The sequence below is a fragment of the Mastigoproctus giganteus genome, chromosome 10, assembly GCF_048544385.1.
Source record: "Mastigoproctus giganteus isolate SK-2022 chromosome 10, ASM4854438v1, whole genome shotgun sequence".
Taxonomy (NCBI): domain Eukaryota; kingdom Metazoa; phylum Arthropoda; class Arachnida; order Uropygi; family Thelyphonidae; genus Mastigoproctus; species Mastigoproctus giganteus.
Window position 1 is genome coordinate 217,308,321 of NC_143584.1, and position 26,213 is coordinate 217,334,533.

Genomic DNA, 26,213 nt, shown 5'->3' on the forward strand with positions numbered 1-26,213 from the left:
TTTTTTTTTTTTGGCTGATGCTACATAAACTCATATGCTTGCTTTCTTGCATCACATGCCTCCATTATTATTACGAGAATTGCATTTTCACCATATACCTTTAGCTGAATGTGATTCTTCGAGTCGGAAACATAGTTTGCTTTGTTCTTTTTTTAAATTTGACTTCAGTTTGTCTGCTAAGATATCAGAATGATCAGAAATTCAGATAATCACAATATTGATTTTGACTATCTGAATCATCAAAATACCTTCAGTATTATTCCTGCCTTGATTTCTTCAAATAAATATATAAAATGAAATAAAATGTTGACTGGATGAGGTATCTAGCTCCTAGCACTTAGATGAGGTATCTAGCACTTCATATACATTAAATTTTATTCTAAAAGAAATTGGTAGAAGAAGAAATCAATTATAGAATAGTCCTATTTACTTAAAAAAAAAAAGTCCTAATATTTGTAACAGTGTCTGATGGATCCAGCGTTCAGTACTTAAAACTGATTAAAGTGTTTAGAGCAATGTAGATTAAAGTCTTTAAAATATTTTGGAACTTTTTTTTTTCAATTAACAACCGGGTTCAGCGAAGTTTTATCTTGGACATATTGCCAGGACTTTAAACACAGACGATAAGAACCTGGGAAGTTAATCAGATGCTTCGTTTATATTACTCTTTTTTTATTATTTTCTTAAAGTTACTTATTTCAGAAAACTTTTGTAACATTTTAGATCAGAAAAATTACCTTTTTTTTTTTGAATTATTCAACCTTAAACTATACAGCATATAAAAATTGAAGAATCTATTTTTGGATACAGTCTCAGGTGTTTATACATCATTGTTTGGATTTTTTGTTTTTGCGATTCTCACGCCACCTTTTGGAATTGCGTATAAGTATGCGCACCTGGTTGTTGACGGCCATGTTTGATTTCTTGATGAGGTCGCTGTGTCGGTAGTGTTGATAACCAACGTCAGGACGATACGCAGCTGGTCTTACTTGTGAGTGTGGGGATTTTCATTTTTGTTGTGTGTGATCGTCCTTCAAAAGCGTCAAACTGGATAGGCTACCGGAGTATCTCCGTGACACCGTAGACTGGTTTATGGGGTGAGTGCATAATAATGATTTTTCTTATATTTACTCACCCCTGAAGTTTACCGCTTAGGTGGTTATATGTAAACACAATCACAACTCCAAATTTTTAAGATTGATTCCCTTGGGTCAGCATAAGGATTTACATTATTGACAGCTTCCCTTACATAAATACCAGATGTAATTATTTCTCTTTGGCAGCCCCTTGAAAACTGGACTACTGAGCTTGAAATCACTTCCGTAGAGTGTGAAAATTCAATTTTCATTTAATTGCCAATACAAATGGAACAAATTGCGTATACACTTAAATGATCGTATAAATAACTGTTTCTCAGCCACAGAAAATATTGTATAAATCCAGATAAACTTGGACGAAATTATTAGACAGATGTTTGTTTTTGATATGCTGTTGATGGCTTAAAATATCTTACCAGTACTACTGATTTTAGAACAGTGTTATTGAGTTATCTTTATGGGGGATGACAGGAAGTGTTTTTTTTTAGTGTATATTCGCAGATAACCTTGTATTGCAATTTTAATTTCTAATTTATTCTTACTTTTATTAAGATAGTAAACCGGGTAACTTCTATCGAAAATGCAAGACTCGATCAGTTTTACTTTTTCATCCGTAACTAATAAGGAACATTGAAATGCCCTTGATATACTGATGAGTAAACCAGTGTCAGTGATATTTTGTATTTCGCAAACCTGTGAGGAAACCAAGCACTTCAACGTTGATGTAGCTGTTTAATTTATTGCACTCACTCTGTTTTCTATGGTAATAAGTAATGATCACGTAATGAAGACCTCACTGGTTTATTTTTCAAAACATAAGTTGGTATCAGAATGAAAAATGGTTTTTAATGGAGTTAAAAATATGATTTTGTAAAACTTTAAATGGCTCTACAACCATTAAAAATAATTAGCCCATAATTTAAGTTATAAAATAAAAACAAAGATCATTAACTCATTTGTGGATATTTTGTGTAAAATGAATTGTGGTGTGCTCTAGGGTAGTAAACTTTTTGAAGTGATTTTTAGAATCATTGATGCATAAAGGAGAAGTTGTTTATCCATTGGTTTTTGTAAAGGAATAACATTTTCTATTAGTGCTGTTTCTTCATTGTTAAACTATGCAAAATACTTAAAAAATATATACATTGCTATTTTAGCATATGCTGTATTTCTTTCTAGATAAAAGCCTTTTTCTTCATGAATCTATAACACTGAAACAGTGTTGCATAATACTATACCATGCATTCTGTATTATAAAATGGATTATTAGTAGGAGATATTTCCTAATATAATAGATAAAGGACATTTTTTTTTTTTTTTTTTTTATATCTATATAATATAGTTACTGAAGCTGGGAATTAAATGTAGCTCTGTTTTCACTGAATAAAAAAAAAAAAAATGTAGCTTCACTTCTTTCTTTGGAGGGAGAATTGAATTAACTTTAAACTGTGAACTACATTATAGGCTAGAAAATAAAATAACATTCAATAAAATGAAATGCATATATTGGGGGCCCCTACCTGCTCCATCAGGAGAGAAGCATTATGCTTACTAGTACATATCACAATATATGTCAAGGGACTTTGTAGAATTTATTCACTTGTCTAAGGTATCATTAAGAACCTATAAGAGCTAATGCGCTGCTACATCTTAGAGAATAAGTAGGAATTTCGTTAAGGTGATTTTAGCTTCTGTCCTTAACCATTTAGCTGCTACTCCTGGTGTATTTGATACATCAAAATATAAATAAAACTTATGAATTTAAATAACTACTAGAATTGTGTAAATATCAATTTGAATATTCTCTAGTATAATATTTACTTTTGATCTCCATAATTATTTTTTTTTAATTGGAAAAGTTAGGCTTTAAAATTCTGTATAGCCTAAAACCATTTATTTTTTAAAAAAATAACGTTATGGAAACTTAAGATAGAATTTCAGTTTCTTTTTTTCTTTTTTTTTACCATTTTAGCTGTTAAGTTGTATGGGTTTTATTTTTTATAACAAGGTTGTTATTGTTTTTGATCTTATTATACAAATTCAAGGGAAACTAGACATTCTTGAGGATACAGATGAGCGAACTGTGGTTTTTCTTTTTTTTTCTGGCCAATGCTTGCTTGCTTGATTTGCCATTATTACTACTACTATAATATAGTGTCCAAATGGAGAATAAATTTTTTTAAAGTTTTTTATTTTTGATTATTTCTTCCCTTTCCCCCACCCTCAATACTTTAGTTAATTAAAGGCACCATGTGCCTGTTGTTATTTTTACTTTATTTTATTTTTTTTTCATGTGTGTCTGCTAGATGGTTAATAGAAACAATTTTGATAATCTGCAGAATTAACTTTATTCAATAAAACTGTATAAGAATAACTTAACATTTGAGGACCTGTATATATTTCTTGAAAAACTAATAATAATAATGTATTTCTTAAATTATGGTTCCCCTACAATTGAAAAACAGATGCTCACTAAACAAAAAAATAGTTTTCTAGTAATTCATAGTATAACAAATATATAATCATTTAAAAAATATTGTTAGGGATGGTGAAATGTATATGGAAGCATCTGATTTTTTTTACAAAAAAAAAAAAAAAAAAAAAAATTGTATGTCAAATGCCAGGCAAGCAGCTGAAATTATGCCAGATTGTTGCATCTATAAGTTAAGCTTATCCCCTGAACTTCTTTAGAGCTCTGGCAGCATTTCCAGTAGTTTAATTGTGAAGTAGAACAAGAATAGCTTTATAAACCCACAATGTGAAATGTTTAATATTATACAAGCCCTTATGACTACTACTACAGTAGTTACAATTACTGTATTTCCATGTTTGTTGAAAAGTCTTACGTTTGAATCTAGTTGAAGATTTTTGTGGGCCAGTTTCATGGTTAAATTAGTCAATATTGGGTAGGGGCCGTGTGGTTTTTTTTTTTTTTCTCCAAGAAACTGATTTTTCCTCAAGCAAAACATATGGATACAGTACATGTGAATTTACAGACATATTGATGCCTCATAGTCATAATTAAAAAAAAAAAAAAAAAAAAGGCCACAATTAACTTGACACTAATTCCAGCTAATCTTTATTCTAATATAGGATGCAGTGATCATTTCTTTTCCTAATCTTAAAATATTGTTTGTTTTATGTAGGTTGTGTTTTAATATCTTCTTAACTAGTTGATACCTTCCTGTTTGATGTTATTTAAGTAACTTAAACTAATTTCTTTAGATAAAACAGATCCATTACTTATTTTTTTGTGGTTTCTGCTTCCCCTCCTCCTCTTTTTAGTTGTTTCAGACTGAAATTGAGATTTTAAATATTCCTATAAATTCTGTAGAAATGTGTGAAGGAGCTATACTTCAGAATTGTGATTATGTGAAAGGTGAATTTTGAACTGTAAGTAATGAGTAGTACCTGTATTAATATGTGAAGCTGGGTCATAGGTTTAATAGTAAGACAGAGGTGTATTATTATGCACATAAATTCTGTTAGAGGGGTAAGGCCTGTCTGCTAAATTTCTTTGACTGTTAAACTCAAAAAAAATACACAATCTCCAAAGTTTGCCAGAATGTTATGAAAACTTCTTTGAGATAAAAAAAAAAATTAAATGCTGCAATATTTACTTATTGTGTGGATTAAGCTTAATTTTATTGTTGCACTGGAAACTGATATAAACTTATTCAGAATCTGGAGAGCTCTTTTCTGAGTACCTTTTTTGAGGGTTCAAATGACTCCTTACTTAGGTCAGGCTGATATAAAGTGACTGATCTGCTTGGCAGGTTGATGGAAAGTAGCTGTGAGAAAAATCCTTGCTCCTTGGCAGTGAAAGTATTTTGTTAGTAAATGCAATTAGATGGAGGCAGCTGTGTTACTGGTGCCTCCGTAGCCAGGTGGGCAGAAGCAGCAGTGTGTAGTACACGCTTCTTGACTAGACCGGGGTTCGAGCCCGTGACCACCAAATATGGAGGATGCGGAAAGGTCAGGGAATGACCACCGCATATCCCCGGAGCAATATGGCCTTAGTTGCTAATGCTCCTAAAAACCAAACAACAACAACAACAGCTGTGTCACTGGTTCCTGTATGTAAGAAAGGCCTAGTGATGCTGTCTGTTAACGAGTTGAATGTATTTAGAGGTTAGATTATAACACTGGGGTTTTGTGGAGTTGTCCAGGTATTAACCTCACCTTACCATGTTCTAAATGTTGATGTGATCATGTTTAGCTGAGTGCAAGTGTAGGAAGCTCAGATTTTTAGCACTTCACTTTATGATTGATAAGTTGTATTAGGGCTTAGTGCAAAGCACAGTCCTTTGATGTTTGGTGCAACCAGCCATTCACCCACTTCAGAATTATGAATGCTAGATCCCAGAGTTTCTTAAAGGTAGCAGGAGAGCAATTTTCACTGCATGTGACAGCACACCGCAAAAGTAAAATTCTACCTAGTGATCTTTTTATTATGTATATTACACAGATTAAGCTTTATGCACCAGAAAGCACATAAAGCCTTGGAATGCTGCAGTTGGATATGTTGGGAAGGACAAGTTGGATTTGAGGATAATGCTAAGAAATGCAAAATTATTTGCAGGAGGTAGCACTAGTAGCATACAGAACAGAATTTAAGGAAGAGATGTGGTGCTTGGCTTCATTTTTTGTTTGGGAAGAAAATAATGCTGGATTTGTCAGTATCTTTAGAGGCTAAAGAATCTGGCATATTCACAAAATGAGTTTAAATAACTGCTTATGATTTCAGCCATGTTCAGTTTAGCCTGGAGTTTTTTTTTTTTTTTTTGGTTTTTAGGAGCATTAGCAACTAAGGCCATATTGCTCCGGGATATGCGGTGGTCATTCCCTGACCTTTCCGTATTTGGTGGTGACGGGCTCAAACCCCGGTCTAATCAAGAAGCATGTGCTATGCACTGCTGCTCCTTCCCATCTGGAGTTTAGCCTGGAGTCCTCACCCATGTATGGGAGAGGATGTGACACAATTTCATCTGCAAAGTCAGCAGTTCTGGAACATGATCCATTAAGGATGCAGAAAATAGAAGTACAGACAGTGAGTGATTTCACCTTTTAGTGATTCCAGCTTCCACTTTAAAGAGAATATAATACAGTAGCCTGTCAAAATAGCGGCACCCCAAATAATGGATTATTAGAGCTAACGGCACATTGAGATCAGATGTTTACACACAGTGCAGATGTCTTGCAGCAGCAAAAAAAGAAACTGGCAAGTCATGCGAGTACTGTATTTGGTTACATTCACCATTTGAAAGTGAATTCTGTACTGATATCACAGATTATACCACTATTTTACATTTATTTTAAATTAAAAACTCTTCAATGTGGCTCCTAAATTAATAAACCTTGTACAGAGAAGAAAAGAACACATTGATGCTTAGTGACAAACATGATATAATCCAAACTATTACATTAGTGTCACCCAGAAAGTTATTTCATCTACCCATGTGTATTGTGTATGTAAATTGAGTGTGTTCTCTGGTTGATTTGCCTGTTTTTGCTGGATGAAAAACCCCAGATTCTGGGGGAAAACCTTGCTATCCATGCCTGAAACCAACTAACTGAGCCACAGAGTGAAAAAAGCCCATTAAATTTCCTTGTGTCATCAATGGGATTCGAACCCGGGCCTCTTCCACCTGGTGTGGGGAGGATGGTGACGATATCACTGTGCTACACGTGCTGACTAAACTTGATATAATAAAGAAAATAGAATGGGGCAAAAGTTGGGGACAATGTTATATTCTGCCATTAATAATGGAAGAATATAACATTGGATCGTCAACATGTTTGTTTTTTTATGTGCAGTTAATAAAATTTGCATTGTTAATCTCTTTTGTTAATTAGCCTCATTATTTCTGCATTAAATATATTAAAAATAAAACTTTCTAGATAATGGAAAAATTGAAATAATGGCACCTTGAATCTCAAAGGCGCCGTTATTCTGAAAGTCTACTGTAATTGGCACGGAAGTTGAGTATCTATCTTTATAACATATTTCTTAAGAACATGAACACAGAGCCAGAGAAAGTATAGAATTTTTCTGGTAGTGTAATGAGCAGTTCGATTTGTGCAGTAAAATGTTTATTTCAAGTTGAGAAAGATGTTTGAGCACCTCATTTGTATTCCAGGCATGGATTATCTTCTGTGATAAGGAGGTCAGATAGGATGGTTGACATTTGTCACTATTAATCTGTTAAACTGAAGATAAAATGAGTGTAGGGTAACATCATGCTGGACACTTTTCCCAGGCATTTTATTCACTCTTTGTTGTATTAGTATCAATAGGGACAAATGATGCAAAAAAGCAAGTTTATACTGCATCAACCAAAAAAAAAAAATCCATCTCCTCCAATAGTTTGTCTAGTTCTTCCTTGAATTTAATCAAATTATCCACATCCACAACAACGGGTGGTAGCTTATTCCAGCAGTCGACCACCTGTTGCCCAAAGGCAAACTTCTGCACATTTTGATTAGCAGATTTTCAGAAATTTTTATCCTTGAGATTGGTAAAGCATCATGGAATCTATCATTCCAGAAAGGAGAGTGGCAGCAATCATCTTTTTCTTGAACCTTAGCATCTGCTTACTCCACTTCTACACATCAGTGTTAGGGGAATATCAAGTTAATGGTTATTCAAACCCATTTGCTGTCAGACAAATTATTCATGAAGGACCCTGTGGCAGCTAATTTTAGGAACTGGAAATTGTCTTGTTGCTTGAATGAAATCAGAATAAGAATTTTCTGGAGTCCCTTCCCCCATAAGAAGCATATTCAGACTGCTTAATCTTAAAGAAACAGAGGATCTTTCCACCAATTTTTGGAGTATGGACTGAGAAGACAGTTTTTTTTTTTTTTTTTTTATTGTAGACTTTTCAGTTAATTTCATCTTGATAGCCAGAAAGTACAGTTATCAATTTCAAGATCCTTAAAGATGATACCACAGAGAGGGTTGAAACACGATGGTAGCCTCAATTGTTTACGTATTTTGGGTGTTATGTATTTCAGTTTTCAGAAGTGCATGGTATGCTTTCTGAGTTTGCAGCCTAACTTGACTATCAGATTACGATGTGATATTGAAGGTGTTTGAGATCTCTGATATTACCTTCACAATTCAAGAACAAGCTTTAAGCATGCTTCTCCACAGGAGGCTTGGACATCAATCTGACAATGTGCAAAATAGGCAAGTTGGTCTGTTTTATACAACCATAGGAGTAATAGGTTGAAATCTCAAAGGATGATTAACTTGTGACTATCACCTATTGAGGATGCAATCAAGTTTCTCAGTATAACCTTCAGAAACTGGCAGGGATTGATAGATAGTATACACTGTGATCAAATGCGGGATAATCTGGTAAACACCCATAGCATCTTCATAGTTGACCTGGGTAAATAATTGATTTTATTAAAGGCTAACTGATTCTGTGACAGATAGTTATATCCTGTCTTTTCCATCTAGCTTTTTTGTGAGAGTGATCTTGTTTGTTTCTGAGAGTTATCACTCAGGTTATATGGGAAGTTGGAAATCTTTATCTCTCCCAGATAGGTTTTGCCTGTCTTACCTTGTCAGTGGCTTTGTTACAGATTCTCTTATAATGATCATATAAATCAAAATTGCATAATTGTCTGTAATTGTCCTACACTTGTTTCTTTTGCTCAATTAAACTCTTAACCTCATTTGTCATTAATTTTATTTTGTGTTTATGGAACTTGGTCCTGATACAAATGTTTGTTTGTGGCTTTGAGGTTAAAAAAAAATCTCATGCATGTATCTGATAGCATATAGTTAATCAAGCTCTTCAGTTAATCAACCCCGTGAAAAATAACTCATTCCATTGTAAGTCCCCTCCATTTTCTCATTTGCATGGGAAATGAAGCTCTCGGCTTTACCTTTGACAAAATGCTTGTGATCAAGTTGCCCATAACGAGATGGTCACACTTTCTATTCAGTCTGTCTAAAGAGATTGTCAGAGTCATTTGTCCTTTAATGAATTCCTATTATAATCTTTGTTTACTGCAGGTCATTTCACACATCACATTGACAGAACATCTTCATTACAGTTGATAGAAGAAAGCGTGATGTCACAGGGAATATTTCTTTACACCTTCAGGAGAAATGCTTCTTGATCAGAAGCATTTCTCCCCTATCCCTTCTGAACATACAATATTCACAGAGAAATTAATTTTCATCTTCTAGCAAGAGAAAGATTCTCTTGAAGTTTCTAAAATAATGATCACTCTTTTGGTTATTTACACAATAGATTGTTTGGATCTCATTTAACCTTCTCTCACTCATGCCTGCAATTTAACAAAAATGTTTGCATGGCGTGTGTGAGGCACCTTTTTGTTTTAATTATAAATATTAATTTTTAGTTATTTTACTGAATTGAGAACAGTGATCTATTAATTATGATTTGCTAAACTCAGTTCTTCTTTGGTCCTTAGCTGGCGGCTGGAGGAGGTGGTTGGCCACGTAACCAGTACGCTGCTGTAGGTGCCGCAGGGTTTCGGACTTGCTCTGTGATGTTCTTCCATGCTTTACGATCCATGGCGTCAGTCCTGGCTTGATTAAGGTCGAGACGTCGGCTCTTCAGGTCATTTTCCACTTGCTTGGCCCACGTTTTCCTAGGTGCGGTCCATTGAATTCTCCATTGGGTGGGTCGTTGTCTCCAAAGGAGTGTGGAGGGTACTCTATTCACGCCCATTCTACATACGTGGCCAAACCATCTAAGCCTTCGCTTCTGGATTTGGTCGGCGATGGTTGGTTGCTGTTGGCATCTGGTGCGGATGGTATCATTAGTGATGCGGTCGCGAAGTGAGATGCCCAGGATCTGCCGCAGGCATCGCATTTGGAATACCTCAAGTTTGTTTAAATCTAGCTTGAGACAAATCCATGTTTCCGATCCGTAAAGGAGAATGGGCAGGATCAAAGTCTAGTTGGTTGCTGTTGGCATCTGGTGCGGATGGTATCATTAGTGATGCGGTCGCGAAGTGAGATGCCCAGGATTTTAGTCTTTGAGGAAATGTTGGTCCTCTTCCACAGACACCATTTGAGCGAGGCGAATGCAGTGGCTGCCTGTCTAATTCTACTGTGGATCTCCACGGTGGATGCAACTTTCTTCTCCTGGACCAGCGACCCAAGATATTTAAAGTCCTGCACTTGCTCGATCTGGACGCCTTCGAGATAGATGGTGGCTTGCGACCCATCTGTTGTCAGGGCCTTTGTCTTATCAGCATTGATCTTCAACCCGTATGGCCGGGCAATGTCGTAGAGGATGTCCGTGGCTTCAGCGTCGTATCCGGCAAAGATAGCACTATCGTCGGCAAACATCAAGTCAGTCACATAGTGATCCTTGCCATTTTGTATGCCCCATCTGTTGCTGAATGCTTGCCTCATAATGGAGTTGACCACGATGTTGAAAAGCAACAGGGAGGCCATGTCCCCTTGGCGGACTCCAGTTTGGATGGTAAATTCCTCAGATAAATCGTTCTGGATGCGCAGCTGGCTGGTTAAACCGTTGTATGCAGTTTGGAGGAGTGTGATGACTTTTTGAGGTACATGTTCAACCTCTAGCAATTTCCATAAGGCGGCTCGGTGGACACAGTCAAAAGCAGACTTAATGTCAATAAAAACAATGACGGTTCGCTGTCCACACCGGATCCTCTCCTCCTCCAGCTGACGGATGGCGAAGATTTGATCACAGCATCCTCACCCGGGTCTAAATCCCGCCTGTTCTTCTCGACTGGTTTGCTCGCCATGTTTTTGCATCCTTGACTGAATGATCTTCATAAGGACCTTTCCGATGATGGAAAGGAGACTGATGCCACGGTAGTTCTTGCAATCCCGGTTATCACCTTTCTTGTGGATTGGCACGATAATGGCTTTCCTCCATGTTAGCGGAATTTGTTCAGTGCACGATGGTTTTGAGGAGTGAGTGTAGTCGGTGAAGCAGTACATCTCCCCCGGCTTTGATCGCTTCTGCGGTAACTTGGTCCACTTCTGGTGCCCTGCCATTCTTTAGGGATTGTATGGCTGCTTTCACTTCTACTGTAGGCTCGACATCGACCATAGAGACCTCAGGGGAATCAATTGGTGGTGCGGCTGCTGGTGGTCCCTGAGGTGGGTCGTGATTATACAATGCTTTAAATTCACTCCACCGTTGCAGGCGTTCGGACGGTGATCGCACGAAGGTCCCATCAGCATTCTTGATGTTGTCACTGAGGGTGCGGTAGAGAGTGCAGTACTCCTGCTTGGATGCCGCCTCTTCAAGATAGTCTACCACTTGGTTCCAGTATGCTTCTCTCTCCACTTTCATCCTCTGTCGGACTTCTCGGTTTAACTGCCGGTACCGTTCAAAGTCGACCAATTTTGCCTGTTTCCGTTTGTCCAAGAGGGAGAGGCACCATGGTTGCGTTCGGCGTCGGACAGGTGGGCATAGGGGCTTGGCACATTCCAGGATGGCATCAGAGATCTGCTTTTCTTCTTCATTTATATCCTCGGACGCGGCCAGAAAGTGGTTGGATAGGGTGATCTAATATACCTGTTTGTTGGCAGCATTCATTAGCTGCCTCCAGTCCAGCTTGGCTTACCGAGATGACCTTTTTGCATGTCGTAGTTTGAGCTGCACCTTAGCCCGGATGAGGTAGTGATCAGATCTGCAATCAGGTCCCCTCACGGCACGGATGTCCATGAGTGATGAGCGAAATCAGGCATTGATCAAAATGTAGTCCAGGATTGCTGAGTCCTTGCCAGATGGATTTTGCTATGTAAGTTGATGTTTTCGAGGGTGCTGGAAATGGCTGTTTCCGAATTAGGTTGTTAGATGCGGCAAAGGACAACAGACATAGTCCATTGTCATTGATCTTCCCATGACCAAACTTGCCCATTGTTGTTTCCCAACCAGATCTGTCCACGCCAATGTGGGCGTTAAAGTCACCTGCAAGGATGATCACTTCTGTCTGTGGAATTGAATCCAGCGTATGTTGGAGCTGGTTGTAAAAATCATTCTTGGTCGGGTCTATGCTAGTCTCAGTTGGTGCATAGGCAGAGATGATATGGGTCTTTATGGTGCCCTTGACAGTAAGGACTGCCAGGCGGTCCGATATTGGTTGGAAAGCGACCACGCTACTGGTGGCCTGAACATCGACCATAAAGCCCACTCCTGCTTCTCGTTTCTCACCACCAGAGTAGAATAGCATAGCCACTTCGTTAGGTGCTGGTGGTTGGATGATCATCGTTCCAGACCCGGTGAGCCTTAGTTTGGATAATGCCGCGATTGATATCTTGCACCTAAGTAGTTCTTGGGCGATGATTTCCTTTTGTCCAACGTGGTGCCCCGTTCGAACATTCCATTCGCCAATGTTAATTGCCCTTTTCGGCATAGTAAGCTTACTGCTGTGGCCAGTGGTCCACTTCACACCGGCACCCTGGGTCCCCAGTGCTGGTGCATCGGCGACCCCGGATGCGGTAACGTTGTTGAAAGAGCTTGTTCCGAATTTCATGCGGTTTCTTGCCTAGTTTCCCCGGTTTCCTGGTTTTGGTCATTTTGGCAGGATGACCACCCTCCTTTCACAGCTGGGCTTGGGACCGTCCATGGCGGAGTTGATCAGTTAAAAATATTGAATGAAAATAAATTAAAGAAATTACCAATAATAATAATAATAATAATTTTGTCATATGTTTTGTAATTTAAGGTCACTCATCCCCGAGATTAAAACACATGCATTGCATCTGATAGACACAACATAAATGTCTTGTGTGTTTTTTTTTTTTTTTTTTTTGTTATTTGTGCAAAAGCAAAGCTCTACAGCAAGATTAGAACCTGTTATTGGTCTGTCTCACGGATGCCATATGGAAATTGGAATTGCTATAAGAAAGATGGGCATTTTTTGCTTGCCTGATGTCTGTTAAATGCCAACAAAAAAATTAGTCTAATAAATCATAGTATATCAAATTGAAAACAGAAAATATTGTACAACCTCAAAACTAAAGAACTTTAAATTGGCTTGGGCAGGACACAGTTCGAAGACATGATGAGATGGACTACAAAAATAACAGAATGGTACCCAAGAGGAGCTAAAAGAAAATCTGGAAGACAACAATAGAGGTGGACAGATGAAATTGAAGAGTTTGTGGGTGGGCAGTAAATGGATGGCCATTGCACAAAACAGAACGGATTGGAAAGTTGCTGGTGAGGCCTTCATCCTGCAGCAGATTGAAAATGGCTGATGATGGTGACTGTATAACCAATTAGATAATACTGGTGGGCAAAGGTACATGGGACAGTTTGATTTCATTTACGAAAAAAAAAAAAAAAAGCATCTGTCATACACCATACTAGAACATTTTTAGAATATAAAATTTTGGACTCTCTCATTGTGGGATTAACTTCACAGCTGGGTTGTCATGATTGCAATACCAGGGTACCTGCCCACCCTCCGACGAAAGGCCAACTAGCCTTGAAACAGTGCCATCTGGGTGGTGATGCCCACCTAGAATAAGTAACAATAGTCTTCTCTATTAGTGAAGTGTTACTTATTTGAGGTAGTGCAACACATGGTAACTTGTGAAGGATGATCACAATATGAGATGCAGTTCAGTTAGTTTCAGTTTATCTATAACTGTCTCTGGTGGCACCCAGACTGAGGTCATTCTCCACCTATATTAGTGTATCCAAATGGAACATTCAAAAAAAAAAAAAAAAAATTGTACGAAAACCACTTATTCACCAGGGCAACCGCATCCTGGTGTCTGTCTCCGGCACGTGGGTCTACTATATTGTCTGTGTAAATAACACAAAAATCCTGCATCCACCAGCAGTAGTGCAAGTCTGATGGGTGCCAGCGTCTCCCACCTCTAGGCTGCCCAAACTCAGGAACCTGCAAAAAAAAAAATCCCTCCCCTCCCAAAAAATTCTCAATATGAGATACAGATGAAATGATGCCTTTACACTACTGTCGTAGTTTTTTTTTTTGTTTTAAGAGCTATTTATGGTGTATCTACACTAATATCTAATACTTCCAGTACATACAGGGTGTTTCAAAAGTGATGATCAATAATTTAAAGGTGAACTGTACAGACTACAATATGCAAAAAAAGCCTAGTAAACATCATGGGTCCTTAAGTGAATTGTTTCTGAGATATTGCACATTTCTAGTTGGGATCCACCGCTGATTTGTTTGTTTAGGTTAGGTTATGCTCAGAGCAGGCATACTAGTACTTGTCAAAGGATAGTCAACATGGAAAGAGGTTACAGCAATGAAGAGTATGCGGACATGCATTTCGTGTATGGTAAAGCCAACGGCAGTGCACTTGAGGATGCACGCTTGTACCAAGAAGCATTTCCCTGCCGAAGGCAGCTGAACAGGCGCACATTCATTACGATACATCGTCTTAGAGAACGTGGGCGCTTCGCACATGGAGTACTAGCAGATAGGCCCAGAAGCATAACACCTGGTATTGAAGAAAGGGTGTTAGCAAGAATAGAACAAAATCTAGGAATTTTGACAAGGAGGGTTGCTCTGCAAGAGTGTGTACTGAGTCATAGTAGTGTGTGGCAATTTTACATCGCCAATTACTGTACCCCTACCATATCCAGCGTGTACAAGGTCTCAGCAATACAGACTACCATCCCAAAGTGAACTTCTGCCAGTGGATGCAAGAACAGTGTGTCCTGAACCCCAAATTTTTAAACATTTTGTTCACTGACGAAGCTGGGTTTACTTGTGATAGTATTTTTAATTTTTATAACTGTCACGTTTGGTCCGACGAAAATTCTAATGCAATTCATGAGTCATGACATCAGCAACGTTTCTCGTTGAATATCTGGGCAGGACTGCTAGGAGACCGTCTAATTGGACAACACTTTCTTCCAAACAGGATAGCTGTACCTTCAGTTCCTGCAAAATGTTCTACCAGACCTCCTTGATGATGATAATGTTCCACTTCAGCAACACCAGAACATGTGGTTTATGCATGATGGTACACCAGCACATTTTGCTCGAATGGTGACTGGTTATCTAACTAGAAGGTATGGTCAGTGGTGGATAGGTAGAGATAGGCCTGTAATTTGGCCTCTTAGATCACCAAACTTAAATTCTATGGATTTTTGTATCTGGGGTTATGTAAAAAGCTTGGTGTACGCTTCTGACATTAACACAGTTTGAGGAATTGCAGCGTCAGGTTGAAGGAGCCTTTCAGCAAATCAGAAATGACCCAGGAATGCTTGAGAGGATTTGCAATTCAATGCAGAGAAGACTACAAAGCTGTGCAGGATGCAAGGACAGCATTTAGAACACCTTTTGTAACTGCCTGTGGTGTTGAAACCAAAAATTAAAAATGTATTATTTTATGTTTAATAAAACCACCCTTAGCAAAGGATTTACAGTTTTTTGCTAAACTAGTGCTCCCATAGTCAGTGGCGGATCTTAACAGAAAACATGCATTATCTGAAACGGTTCATTTGCAACCCGATATTCACTGGGACTTTTTTGCTTATTTTAGTTTGTACTTTTCAACTTTAAATTATTGACCATCATTTTTGAAACACCCTTTATGGTAGATGATTCTCATCACCTGGCAAAACACTGTCACTTTGCTTACTGAAGACTTGTGGTGGTCTAAACTATATTTGGCCTCCAGAGCAAAATGCAACCCTCTCCCTCTTCTGTTTTGTCATGCAGTGCAAGTCATATCTTTTGGAATATGCCGAGAATCAGAATGAGACCAGAGGCATAGCGATGGGGGTGCAGAGGGGGCACAAACTGAAGGAATTATCTATCATATTTACATTACATTATCACACTCAGGGGTACCAGGAAGACTTGTTGCCCCCCAAGTGTCAACAACCCTAGCTATTCTACTGAATGAGATCCAACATTTTCCTTGCATTCTGTGTGCAAGTTTTGAAATGGTTTTTGTAAGCCATTTGCTTGACAGTCTTCCAAACCAAATCAATTGAACTTCAGGAAACATCCAAATCATCTAGAGAATAATCTTGCTGCCTCTAACTTACTAGCTGTGATTGGAGGAAGTTTAAATATTGTGTATTCGTACTTGCCATATTAAAGAATTGGGTGTACTTTTCCATATGTGTATCATATTTAAAAACTTCAAACAACATGTTCTTTCCCAAATTTTCTCATTTGCATCCAGTGCCAGATTTAGGTGGTTTTGGACCCTGATACACATTTTGAGGTCTTGAAATAAGGTTGCAGGTGGCTGGACACATCCATGCCTCAGTAAATCCAGCCTTGTCTATAACAGTACATTGTATCTTACATTGTAACATGAAAGAATCAAAAATAACCATCTTGCTCTGTTTCTGTTGGTAAAGTAAGTGATACATGGTATATTTTAGTTTTTAATTTTATATGCACACAAGCAAGGGCAGTTCCAGGATTTTCTAAAGAAGGGAACTAAAGCAGTTTACTGGGGAATCATTAATAGTCAAACTGAACAAATTTTATTTGTGAAATGAACTAAACTTCCCAAACACTTAATTTCATAAATATGTTGCTTCTAATCTCAGCAGTGTTCATTTTCATCTGCTATTGGTTTCCTTGACCATTGCTCATCTTGTCTGTCCTAAATTACTCTCTTTGATTCCTTCCACTTTAAAGGTGACATTTGTACATATGTGCTGTCTGCTATATCATGTTAGACTTCTTAATCTGGAATATTTTCATTTTGATTATAAAATTTATTTGGCTCAAAATCTCTGTACCTCATTCTATTGAATTTGTTTTCTGGCTCTGTTGTTCTCTCTCAATTTAATAAATCACTGACATCTGATTTGTTTTTCTTTGAAACTTGATTTTATCCATTGTAAATTTCCTTGGCTGAGTGTAGTATTCATAGCTTCTGTTTTTCGGTTCTGCAGAGTCAGCTGGTAGAGATTCTGAGATTTGTTACTCCTGACTTGTACAATTTGTTCATTTACCTACTGAAATATGCAAAATCCTAACCACATACATACTATTCTTGGTCTTATTCTCAACCCTTCAAAGTACATTAATTTATTAATGGTATTTTAGAGTTAATGTCAGTTGCCCTATAGAATCTCACATCAAAACTTCATAATGGTGTCTTCAACCTTGTGTTGTTTGGTATTAAAACTTGCCAAATAGGATGGCCTGTGTGTTTTCTGCTCTTTTTTTTTTTTTTTTTTTTTGTTTGGATTACTGTTTTGAATGTCCCAATATTAATACACATTGGCCAGTTAGTATTGCTCGTGTCATGACCATTTTGAGAACTGTAGGTAGGGTCAGCCCACTAATGGCTATTCCAAGTAGGTAATTTATGATAACAGAAAGTTTTATCTCTGTTGCAAGAAGTTAGTCTGGAATTATGCAATTTTGTCTTCAAGAATAAAGATAGTCTTAGAAAATGAAATCATTTTCTAAGACTATCTTTATTCTAAAAATTCTAACATGACAATCATTTTGCTAATAATAGTGTATGTGGTATGCTGCTTACCCTTTACTATTGTTCAAAATAATGCACTATATCTTGAATTTTTTCATTTTTTGTAAGAAGAAATAAGAGAGAGCATTTAAATGTTTGCATAATATTTCCAAAAGTTTGGTGGAATAACATTTAAGAACTTTTTTTTTCTGTGCAGTTTTCCCTGTTAGTGTGGAAACTCCAAGGAGTAGCATTTAATGGTTTTGAGAATTTTGTTTCCAGAAGTGAGTGAGTGAAAAGAACAATTGTGGGAATTGGGCTTTAATCACATGACACTGCTTGGCATTTAATTGGAAAGAAATGATTTTTGTAATGGTTCAGAAGTGCACATAGCTTGATGAGACAAACTTGTTTCCTTTACAGCATGTGCACAGTGTGTTTTTTTTTTTTTTTTTTTTTTTTTGGGATTTGTGAACTAAAATGCCAAAAAGATAAATGATTGAATATAGTTAAAATATATAAAGATATTAAATAGTATGAATCAGAGCTGTAATACTGTACTCAATATGTTCTATGTTGATAATAATATTAGTAAACTTCTCTTATTATTTTACTAATAAAGATATTAAAATATGATGGAAAGAAGAATGATTTTATCCTGGGAAATCTTGTTTCCCTTTCCAAGTAATAAATGACAGAAAATTAAGTTAGGCACAATTTATTTTCAGAGTAGTTTCTGCTTGTGATGTTTGTTTTCTTATTCACTCCTTTTACTAATGAATATACAAACAATCTTACTCTACTGCCACCAGTTATTTTGATGTGCTGTAAAGACTTGCAAGTGCTTCTGGAAAATGTCACTTGCATGTTCCCCCATGTATAAAATGAATGAATCACTATAGTAATAAAGAAATGTTTTATTTCTTTATTACTATAGTGTAAGTTTTATTTTACACTTCTGCAAAAATGAATATGGTATAGCTTAACTTGTGTAACCTAAAATCATAAAACACTTAGTGCTGTGGAATTCTGGGATGGAGACAGTTGGGTATTTTTTACTTTCAGCATTTTGTTGGAGTTAATTCTTGACAAGGTAAAGGGTGATATTATTTAAAATATTAACATAACCATAACTCAAGTATTTGTTCTTTCATATATATTGTGTGATTGTAAAGGGTGTCTAATTTAATATTTCCTATTTTCTTGATTGTTTGATAGTTTTGTAAATGTAGAGGTCAAAATGAAATGATGTAAGATTAAGTTGGTCTTAATTTTTTATTTGTTATATAAAGTAATATATAACTTTATTATGGTATTCTTTGATTAGACTTATTGGTATTTACATTTCCCTGTAAATGTGCAATTAGGTTAATCTTGGTTGCTTGTGTATAGTTGATTTCATGCAGCCTTCAAAAATGAGATCACATATGTATCATGGCATAGTTTCAGAATAATCATGTGACATAACACAGATGGCTTATCATAGTACTAAAACTTTTAGTAAAGAAACTGTCTTGATTAAATCATCTTTTGAAAGATGACCTAATCAGGACATTTGTAATATCAGCTGTTTTCTGTAAAAGGCATTATTAGAGCACCAATTGCTGTAATACCTTGCAATATATTATACCTATACTGTGTTTTTTTTTTATTATTATTTTTTTATTTTAAGATTTACTGCAGTATTACAAACAGCATAATTAATGCAAAATGAATTGAATATAGATAGTTTGGCAGACCCAAATATGATTTTGGCTTAATTTTTGATTGTGTGTGTGTGCGCACACACACACACACACACACACACACACACACACACACACACACACACACACACACTGGTGTTCCAAGAAAGTGCATCACTCCTTAAAATTGTAATCGTCGTCCGAATAACATAAGTATATGGTAATTTTTTTTAATTTTATTTTATTATATTCTGTGTTTATTTATAGGGTACAACAAAGAAGTCCGACTTAGGTTATCTAAATACTTGGCCCTTTGAACTAATGAGTATAGTTTTCACCCCTAATACTTTTATGCTAAATTCTCCAATTTATCTAGTTGATATTATAATTAACTAAAAAATTGTTATATACAGACAGATGTAATGTACAATCATAAATTTGTTGGCATTAATCTGTTCTGCCACTTTCTCCTTTTCTATTTCTTATATTCTTCTACATAACTTATATATATATATAAATATATATAATTTTTTTTTTTTTTTTTTTTTTTGTTTTGTTAATATTATGGTGAGTAACTTGTTAAGTAAAGCAGACCTGTTAAGTAGACCTGTGCACAAGTACCATATTTAAGAGCAGCAAAAATCATAAAATGAATAATTGACAGATGAGTTGATTGTTGGGTAGTTGATAGTTAAATATAAGATAACAGATGGAAATGAATGAACTTCATTTAGATTGCACATGAGAATGCAGATTATTGTGAAATGCATTAGGAAGCTTAGTTCTTTTTCAGATGGTTTGACTATTCAGAATTCATTTGGGTTGATTCGCCTTTTGATAACGATTTTGACAGTCCTTTAAAACTACAAAATTCTGTGCCGCCACCACCGGTTGTGTTCTATTTGTTTTCCCTGCTCATGGACTGTCGCATGGCATTGCAATTTCCATTGAAGTAAAGCGTTCCATTTACATATCTTGTTCCATTCCTGCTGGCAGACTTTCCACAAACCTTCAACAGTTCTGGGGAGGCGGTTTCTGAGAGCTCTTTTCAAAAGTCTGAATGTGCAAAAATCCATGGGTGTGGCGTCAGGTGATTTAACAGGTATATCTTCAAACGGGATCGAACGAATACCTGTCGCCACTTCCATTCTCCACAAAAAAGCGCAGATGGAATGTGACGTTGTGCCTGGACGCCTTATCCTGGTGCCCCCCAGATGCTTTTCAGCGTCAGAACTGTACAATGTGGGTATTTCACGTTCAAACAGCTGTAGAACTTCAGTCTGGTGATACACTGAGTTGACTTTCACATTTTTAGTGACTCTACGCAACTCTAATTTTCCATTATAACAAGAACTGGCTCCAGCCATAAAACCTTGGCCAAAACTTTCCTTGCACTGACGCACCCATGTTGGAAAGGCCTTGTCACCCTGTGGACAGTAATAAATTGTCTAAATTTTGTTGCATTCGGAGACGTATACCCTCACTTCATCCAACGTTGCTACGAATTTTCAGCTGCCAGATATTTTTTGTAGAGTTTTTGAGTATTAACCCGCTGCTCTGCAATGTGCCTTGCTCCTAGGTAGTGTACGTGGGCCTTGTGTTTCTTCTCCAGTTACAAATTTTCATTGATTATGCAACAAACTGTTTACCGGGAGGTTCCCACACGTGATGCTATAGCTCTTTGGGTTTTCACCGACAACGAGCGACTGCACTTTTCGTACTACCTCCCTCGTTCGACTTGGAGCCGGTTGCAGTTTCTTCGGTGTTTTCTGCCCACTTGCAGCAGCTTCGCAGAATTTTCCTTTGCCATTCGAAACCTTATGGATACCAAACTTCGATACACTAAAATTTTTCGACTTGCACTTATCAATAATTTTTGCATAACTGTACCCTTCTTCAGAAAGTGTGGTTATGTAACCTTCCAACCACAAGTCCAATTTCAGAGGCATGTTGACATTAAAACGACTTCTACAACTGGTTCACCTGTTCATAAGGTTTGGGACTGCAACTGCGGGGAAAAAAAAAAAATTTACATTGCTGCCGTACATCACAAGCAGGATTAATGTCAAAATTGTTATCAAAAGGCCGAATCAACCCTCTGTATAGATGAGATAAAAGTTGGGGGTGGGGTATATGGATTTTGTAAAATGCATGTATGTGCCATATCTAATAAGATATACCCAGTTCGTTAACAGTGAGCCCCCTACACACGTGTGTACGCACGCGTGCACACACACACACACACACACACACACACACACAGCTTTCAGTGATGGCTAGCAGTGTAGAAGCAGCAAGGTTATTCACTAGTTGATCTGTATGCCTCCAGGTGGAAACTGGATCAGCTAGTGAATAACTTTGACCAAACATGAACAGATGAGGTATTTGGCTGGCATCACCGTTGGATTTGGTTAAACAAAAAATTATATGGGTAGTGTTACCCTGTGGCTTGGCCCTGTGGGAGTGCCAAATAAAAGGCCAAATATATTGTACCACATATTGTACTTTTGTTTAGCAATATTGTATTTTTACTAAACAAAAGTACAATATGTTAAGAAAAAGATACTCTGAACTTAAATGATAAGAAGTATGAGTATTGGAAGAATTTGGTTGAAGAGCAAGATAAAAATTGATTTGTGGGACATTATTAGAAAACTCAATGTAAATAAAATCTACAATGCGCAGGTATTTTCTTCAATAAAAGATATCTCTTAAATTAAGACAAGCTAAATATAACAACAAAGGATACATTTGATCAGTTTAATATAAAAAAGGATAAATTGGGAAATTGATTAGAGTTCTGGAAGACTTACAGAAGAAGTATAAGTCAGTGCTGAAATTTATGAAACGGATTCAGTAGGTTTGCTAGTAACTTCTGAGCACTGTATGCTTAAGAAGAAAAATATACCAGAACTGTACCTGGGTGGTGTGCTGAATTATTGGAATTAAGATCTGAAGTAAATTAAGCTTATGATTATCAATGGACGAGAAGAGGTATGCGGCCAGAGTCACTGTTGGATTTTACTAAACAAAAGTATAATATGTTAAACAGATACTCTGAACTTAAATGATAAGAAGTATGACTCTTGGAAGAACTTGCTTGAAGAGCAACGTAAAATTGATTTATGGGACATTATTAGAAAACTCAACGTAAATAAAATCTACAATGCATAGGTATTTTCTTTAATAAAAGATTAGATTCCAGTGCTGAAAGTATATAATGGGTTGACTCAGTAAAACTTTAATGAGGATTCTTCCAGGGGATGATACTGAGAATGTGATGCAAGACAAGTCAGGCCTGAAAATAGCTATTCCTGAACATGAAACTGAATTTTGATTTTTCTCTGGAGGAATTAAGTTCAGTTGGTTTTATAAAGATGAAAAAAAAAAAACCCCAGGTTTGTACCAGGGCCTACCTTAGGCCTAGGCAAACTTGGCATGTCTACTTTGAAGGGACCCATAAGTGGTAGTGGACAGCCAAAATTGATGAAATCCAATAGCATAGTGATGAGCACAAGTGCTCATGTTCCTTATAAAATTTGCAAATAAAATATACTTTCAATTTGCAATGTTGTAGCTTCTGGTCAAAAGGCATGTACCACTGATATGTTAAAAAGCCATAGCCACTTTTATGCTGATGCAGTGATATTAAATTGTCGGCAGCACAGTATATCAGTAAAATAGATGGCGGCATCATATATATCTCACAAAGTAAGTGCTCCACCTGTTAAGTGCGGTGAGCCAGTGCACTTTTATAATAGAAAGTAATATTAATACAAGGACTGGGTGGAATTTTGAATTCAGCATAGTGTAGCTCATAGTTGTATAGCATAGGTACATTGAATGTTTCTGGTAATTTGTTATAACAGTATGCACTGAAGAAGGCATCAGGTTATATATTATATAAATACATAATGCATAAAGTTTCTTTTTATAATGAATTTTTTTCATTTAGTTTTTTTGTACTTGAGCATTTAATATTTGTTTTACATTTGAGGGTATATACTTACATGGTATTAAAAGGTTAAAGCATTTATTATTTATGCATCATAATATTTATCGTTATACTTGTACCTGATTTTGATGGCAAAAATATTAATTGTTTTATTGGAATACATATCTATTGTGTATTATATCCTTAATGCTTTTTTTTTATAGAATAAGGTCAATAAGGAAATAAGTCTTCTCCATTTAGCTCTATCTTCTCACCATTCCTCTTTCTCCAGCTAACACATTTATTTGCTTTACATTTTTACATTGACTGTCTTGTAACCCTAATTTTCGATTATATTGTTAATTTTTTTATTATTATTAAAGTGGGGGTGCTAACTGCTAACTGCTGGCCCTGATTGAGATCAGACATTACAGAATTATATCACCTTATTCCCCTGCTACCTGTGATTGGAAAGCTGTACAAGAAGCTTATAGCAAACAGATTTCAGTTTTATTATACTTTTGATGGTTTAAATTTTCCTTTACAATGTTTTTGTGAAGGGCAGGGGCATTGAAGATGTCAGTGTGTTCTATCAAATCTCTTTCAACCTGTGTACAGGGTTTGTTTGAGTTCTCTGATGCCTTTTTAATAACTTTTGGTGGGCTTCAGTACTGAAAAGAATATGGATAGCCTAGCCTAGCCTAACACTTTGTAGATCTCTGGGGGTGTAGTGGGGGTGTTAGGGGCCCTCAAAATATTTTGTCTAGGGCCCAAATCTCAAAAGATAGGCCCTGGTTTGTATTTTTTATTCTTTATAGAAACATATAGTCAAAGGATTAAGTATAGTGTCCTCTACCCTTGCTCAAGTTATTTAATGTCTGTTGGCAGGAGTTTTTCCAAATGCTTAGGGGAAAAAAAACTAGAGATCTTGCTAACTGCTGGCCCTGATTGAGATCAGACATTACAGAATTATATCACCTTATTCCCCTGCTACCTGTGATTGGAAAGCTGTACAAGAAGCTTATAGCAAACAGATTTCAGTTTTATTATACTTTTGATGGTTTAAATTTTCCTTTACAATGTTTTTGTGAAGGGCAGGGGCATTGAAGATGTCAGTGTGTTCTATCAAATCTCTTTCAACCTGTGTACAGGGTTTGTTTGAGTTCTCTGATGCCTTTTAATAACTTTTGGTGGGCTTCAGTACTGAAAAGAATATGGATAGCCTAGCCTAGCCTAACACTTTGTAGATCTCTAATGAGATCTGTCAAGTGCTAGGGGATTATTTTGCTAACAGATCCATTGTTGTAAGGATATGACATGAAGTAGTAGTAGTAGTAGTAGTGGCATGTGATGCAAGAAAGCAAATGTATGAGCTTATACAGCATCAGCCAAAAAAAAAAAAAAAATCGCACCATTCCCTCCAAATGCCTGTCCAGTTCCTCCTTAAATTTATTCAACCTATCAACTTCCACAACGACAGATGGAAGTTTGTTCCAGCAATTAACCACCCGCTGGCTAAAGGAAAATTTCCGCACATCTATCTTTTCTTAATTTGAATTTATGCCCCCTTAGATTCGTAATCTGAACAAGTGGAAGGATCCCATCAGAATTCAGCGTGCTCAACCCATTCAAGGCCTTATATACCTCAATCAGATCACCGTGCAGGTGCCTAGTCTCCAGCCACTGCAATTTGCAGAACTTAAGCCTCTCTTGGTAAGAGGATCCCTTCATTCCCCTCACCAATCTTGTTGCCCTTCTCTGTACACGCTCAAGTAAATCTACATCCTTTCTAAAATGAGGCCTCAAGACCTGTACGCAGTACTCAAGCCATGGCCTGACCATTGCCTTATACAGAGGGATAATCACCTCCTTTTCCCTGCTAGCAAAATTCGTATATATCATTGACAAAACCCCATGACCTGCCCTGGCAGCCTGTCTGCATTGCTCAGAAAACTTCATATCTGCCTGCACAATTACTCCCAGGTCTTTTTCATTTTCTACCACCTTAAGTGTAGTACCACACAGTTGGTACGTTTCTCTGGGGTTACTTCTACCCATATGTAGTACTTTGCATTTGTCAAAGTTAAACTTCAGTTGCCACTTCTTAGCCCATCTGCCCAAATTATCTAGATCCTGTTGCAGTAGCACACTGCCATTACTGTCATTAACAACCCTGCCAACCTTTGTATCATCTGCAAACTTCGACATTAAGCCTGATATACCTTCATCAATATCATTGATAAATATACAAAATAACAGTGGACCTAACACCGAACCCTGTGGGACTCCACTAATAACATTAGTCCAAGAAGAGCAGCACCCATTGATTACCACCCTCTGTCTTCTAGCACTTAACCATCCTTTTATCCATTGTAGCAACTTACCCTTAATACCATTCTGCTCCAATTTGTACAATAGTCTTTCCAGTTCCTTTGTAATTACATCATAATATCCTATCAAATTTGTCAGACAAGACTTTCCCTTAACAAACCCATGCTGTGTCTGAATTATTGCTGCAGTCTTGTCTAGATGATCCTGCAATGCATCCTTAACCAGCGACTCCATTATTTTACCCGGAACAGAAGTTAAACTAACTGGTCTGTAATTACTCTTGTCACCCTTCGATCCCCCTTTGTGAATTGGGGATACATTTGCACATCACCAGTCCGTGGGAACCTCCCCTGAATCCAAGGATGCTCTCATAATTATGGCTAAGGGTTTGCTTAGTTGCTTTGCCGTCTCCTTTAATATAACTGGATAGATCCCATCCACCCCAGGTGCTTTTCTTACGTTTAACTTCAGCAATTTCTCTTCCACTTTGCTCTCGGTTATTACAAAATCATTAAGTATCTTGCTACAATTTGATAACCTTCTGCCATTTTCAAACCTTAATAATTCCTCACGTGTGAATGTAGATGCAAAATACTCATTCAGTTTGTTTGCTATCTGAGCAGGATCATCAACAGTTGAACCATCGATGTCAAGTGGACCGATCAGATTCATCCCCTTCCTTTTAGAGTTTATATAAGTAAAGAAATCCTTGCTGTTTTTCTTAGCATCTTTCAAGTACATGCAACTTGTGT

General features: G+C 36.9%; 1 protein-coding gene across 1 annotated transcript in view; it reads left to right on the forward strand.

Annotated features, from left to right (window-relative positions):
- The first annotated feature begins 920 nt into the window (after nt 1-920).
- The window catches only part of LOC150079917 (MOB kinase activator 2-like), a 262,414-nt gene continuing 237,121 nt past the window's right edge, over nt 921-26,213 (forward strand). Inside the window, exon 1 of the mRNA XM_090382653.1 lies at nt 921-1,097. Within this exon, the coding sequence (XP_090238779.1) occupies nt 1,093-1,097 (5 nt within the window). The 5' untranslated portion in view covers nt 921-1,092. The remainder of the gene's footprint in view (nt 1,098-26,213) is intronic.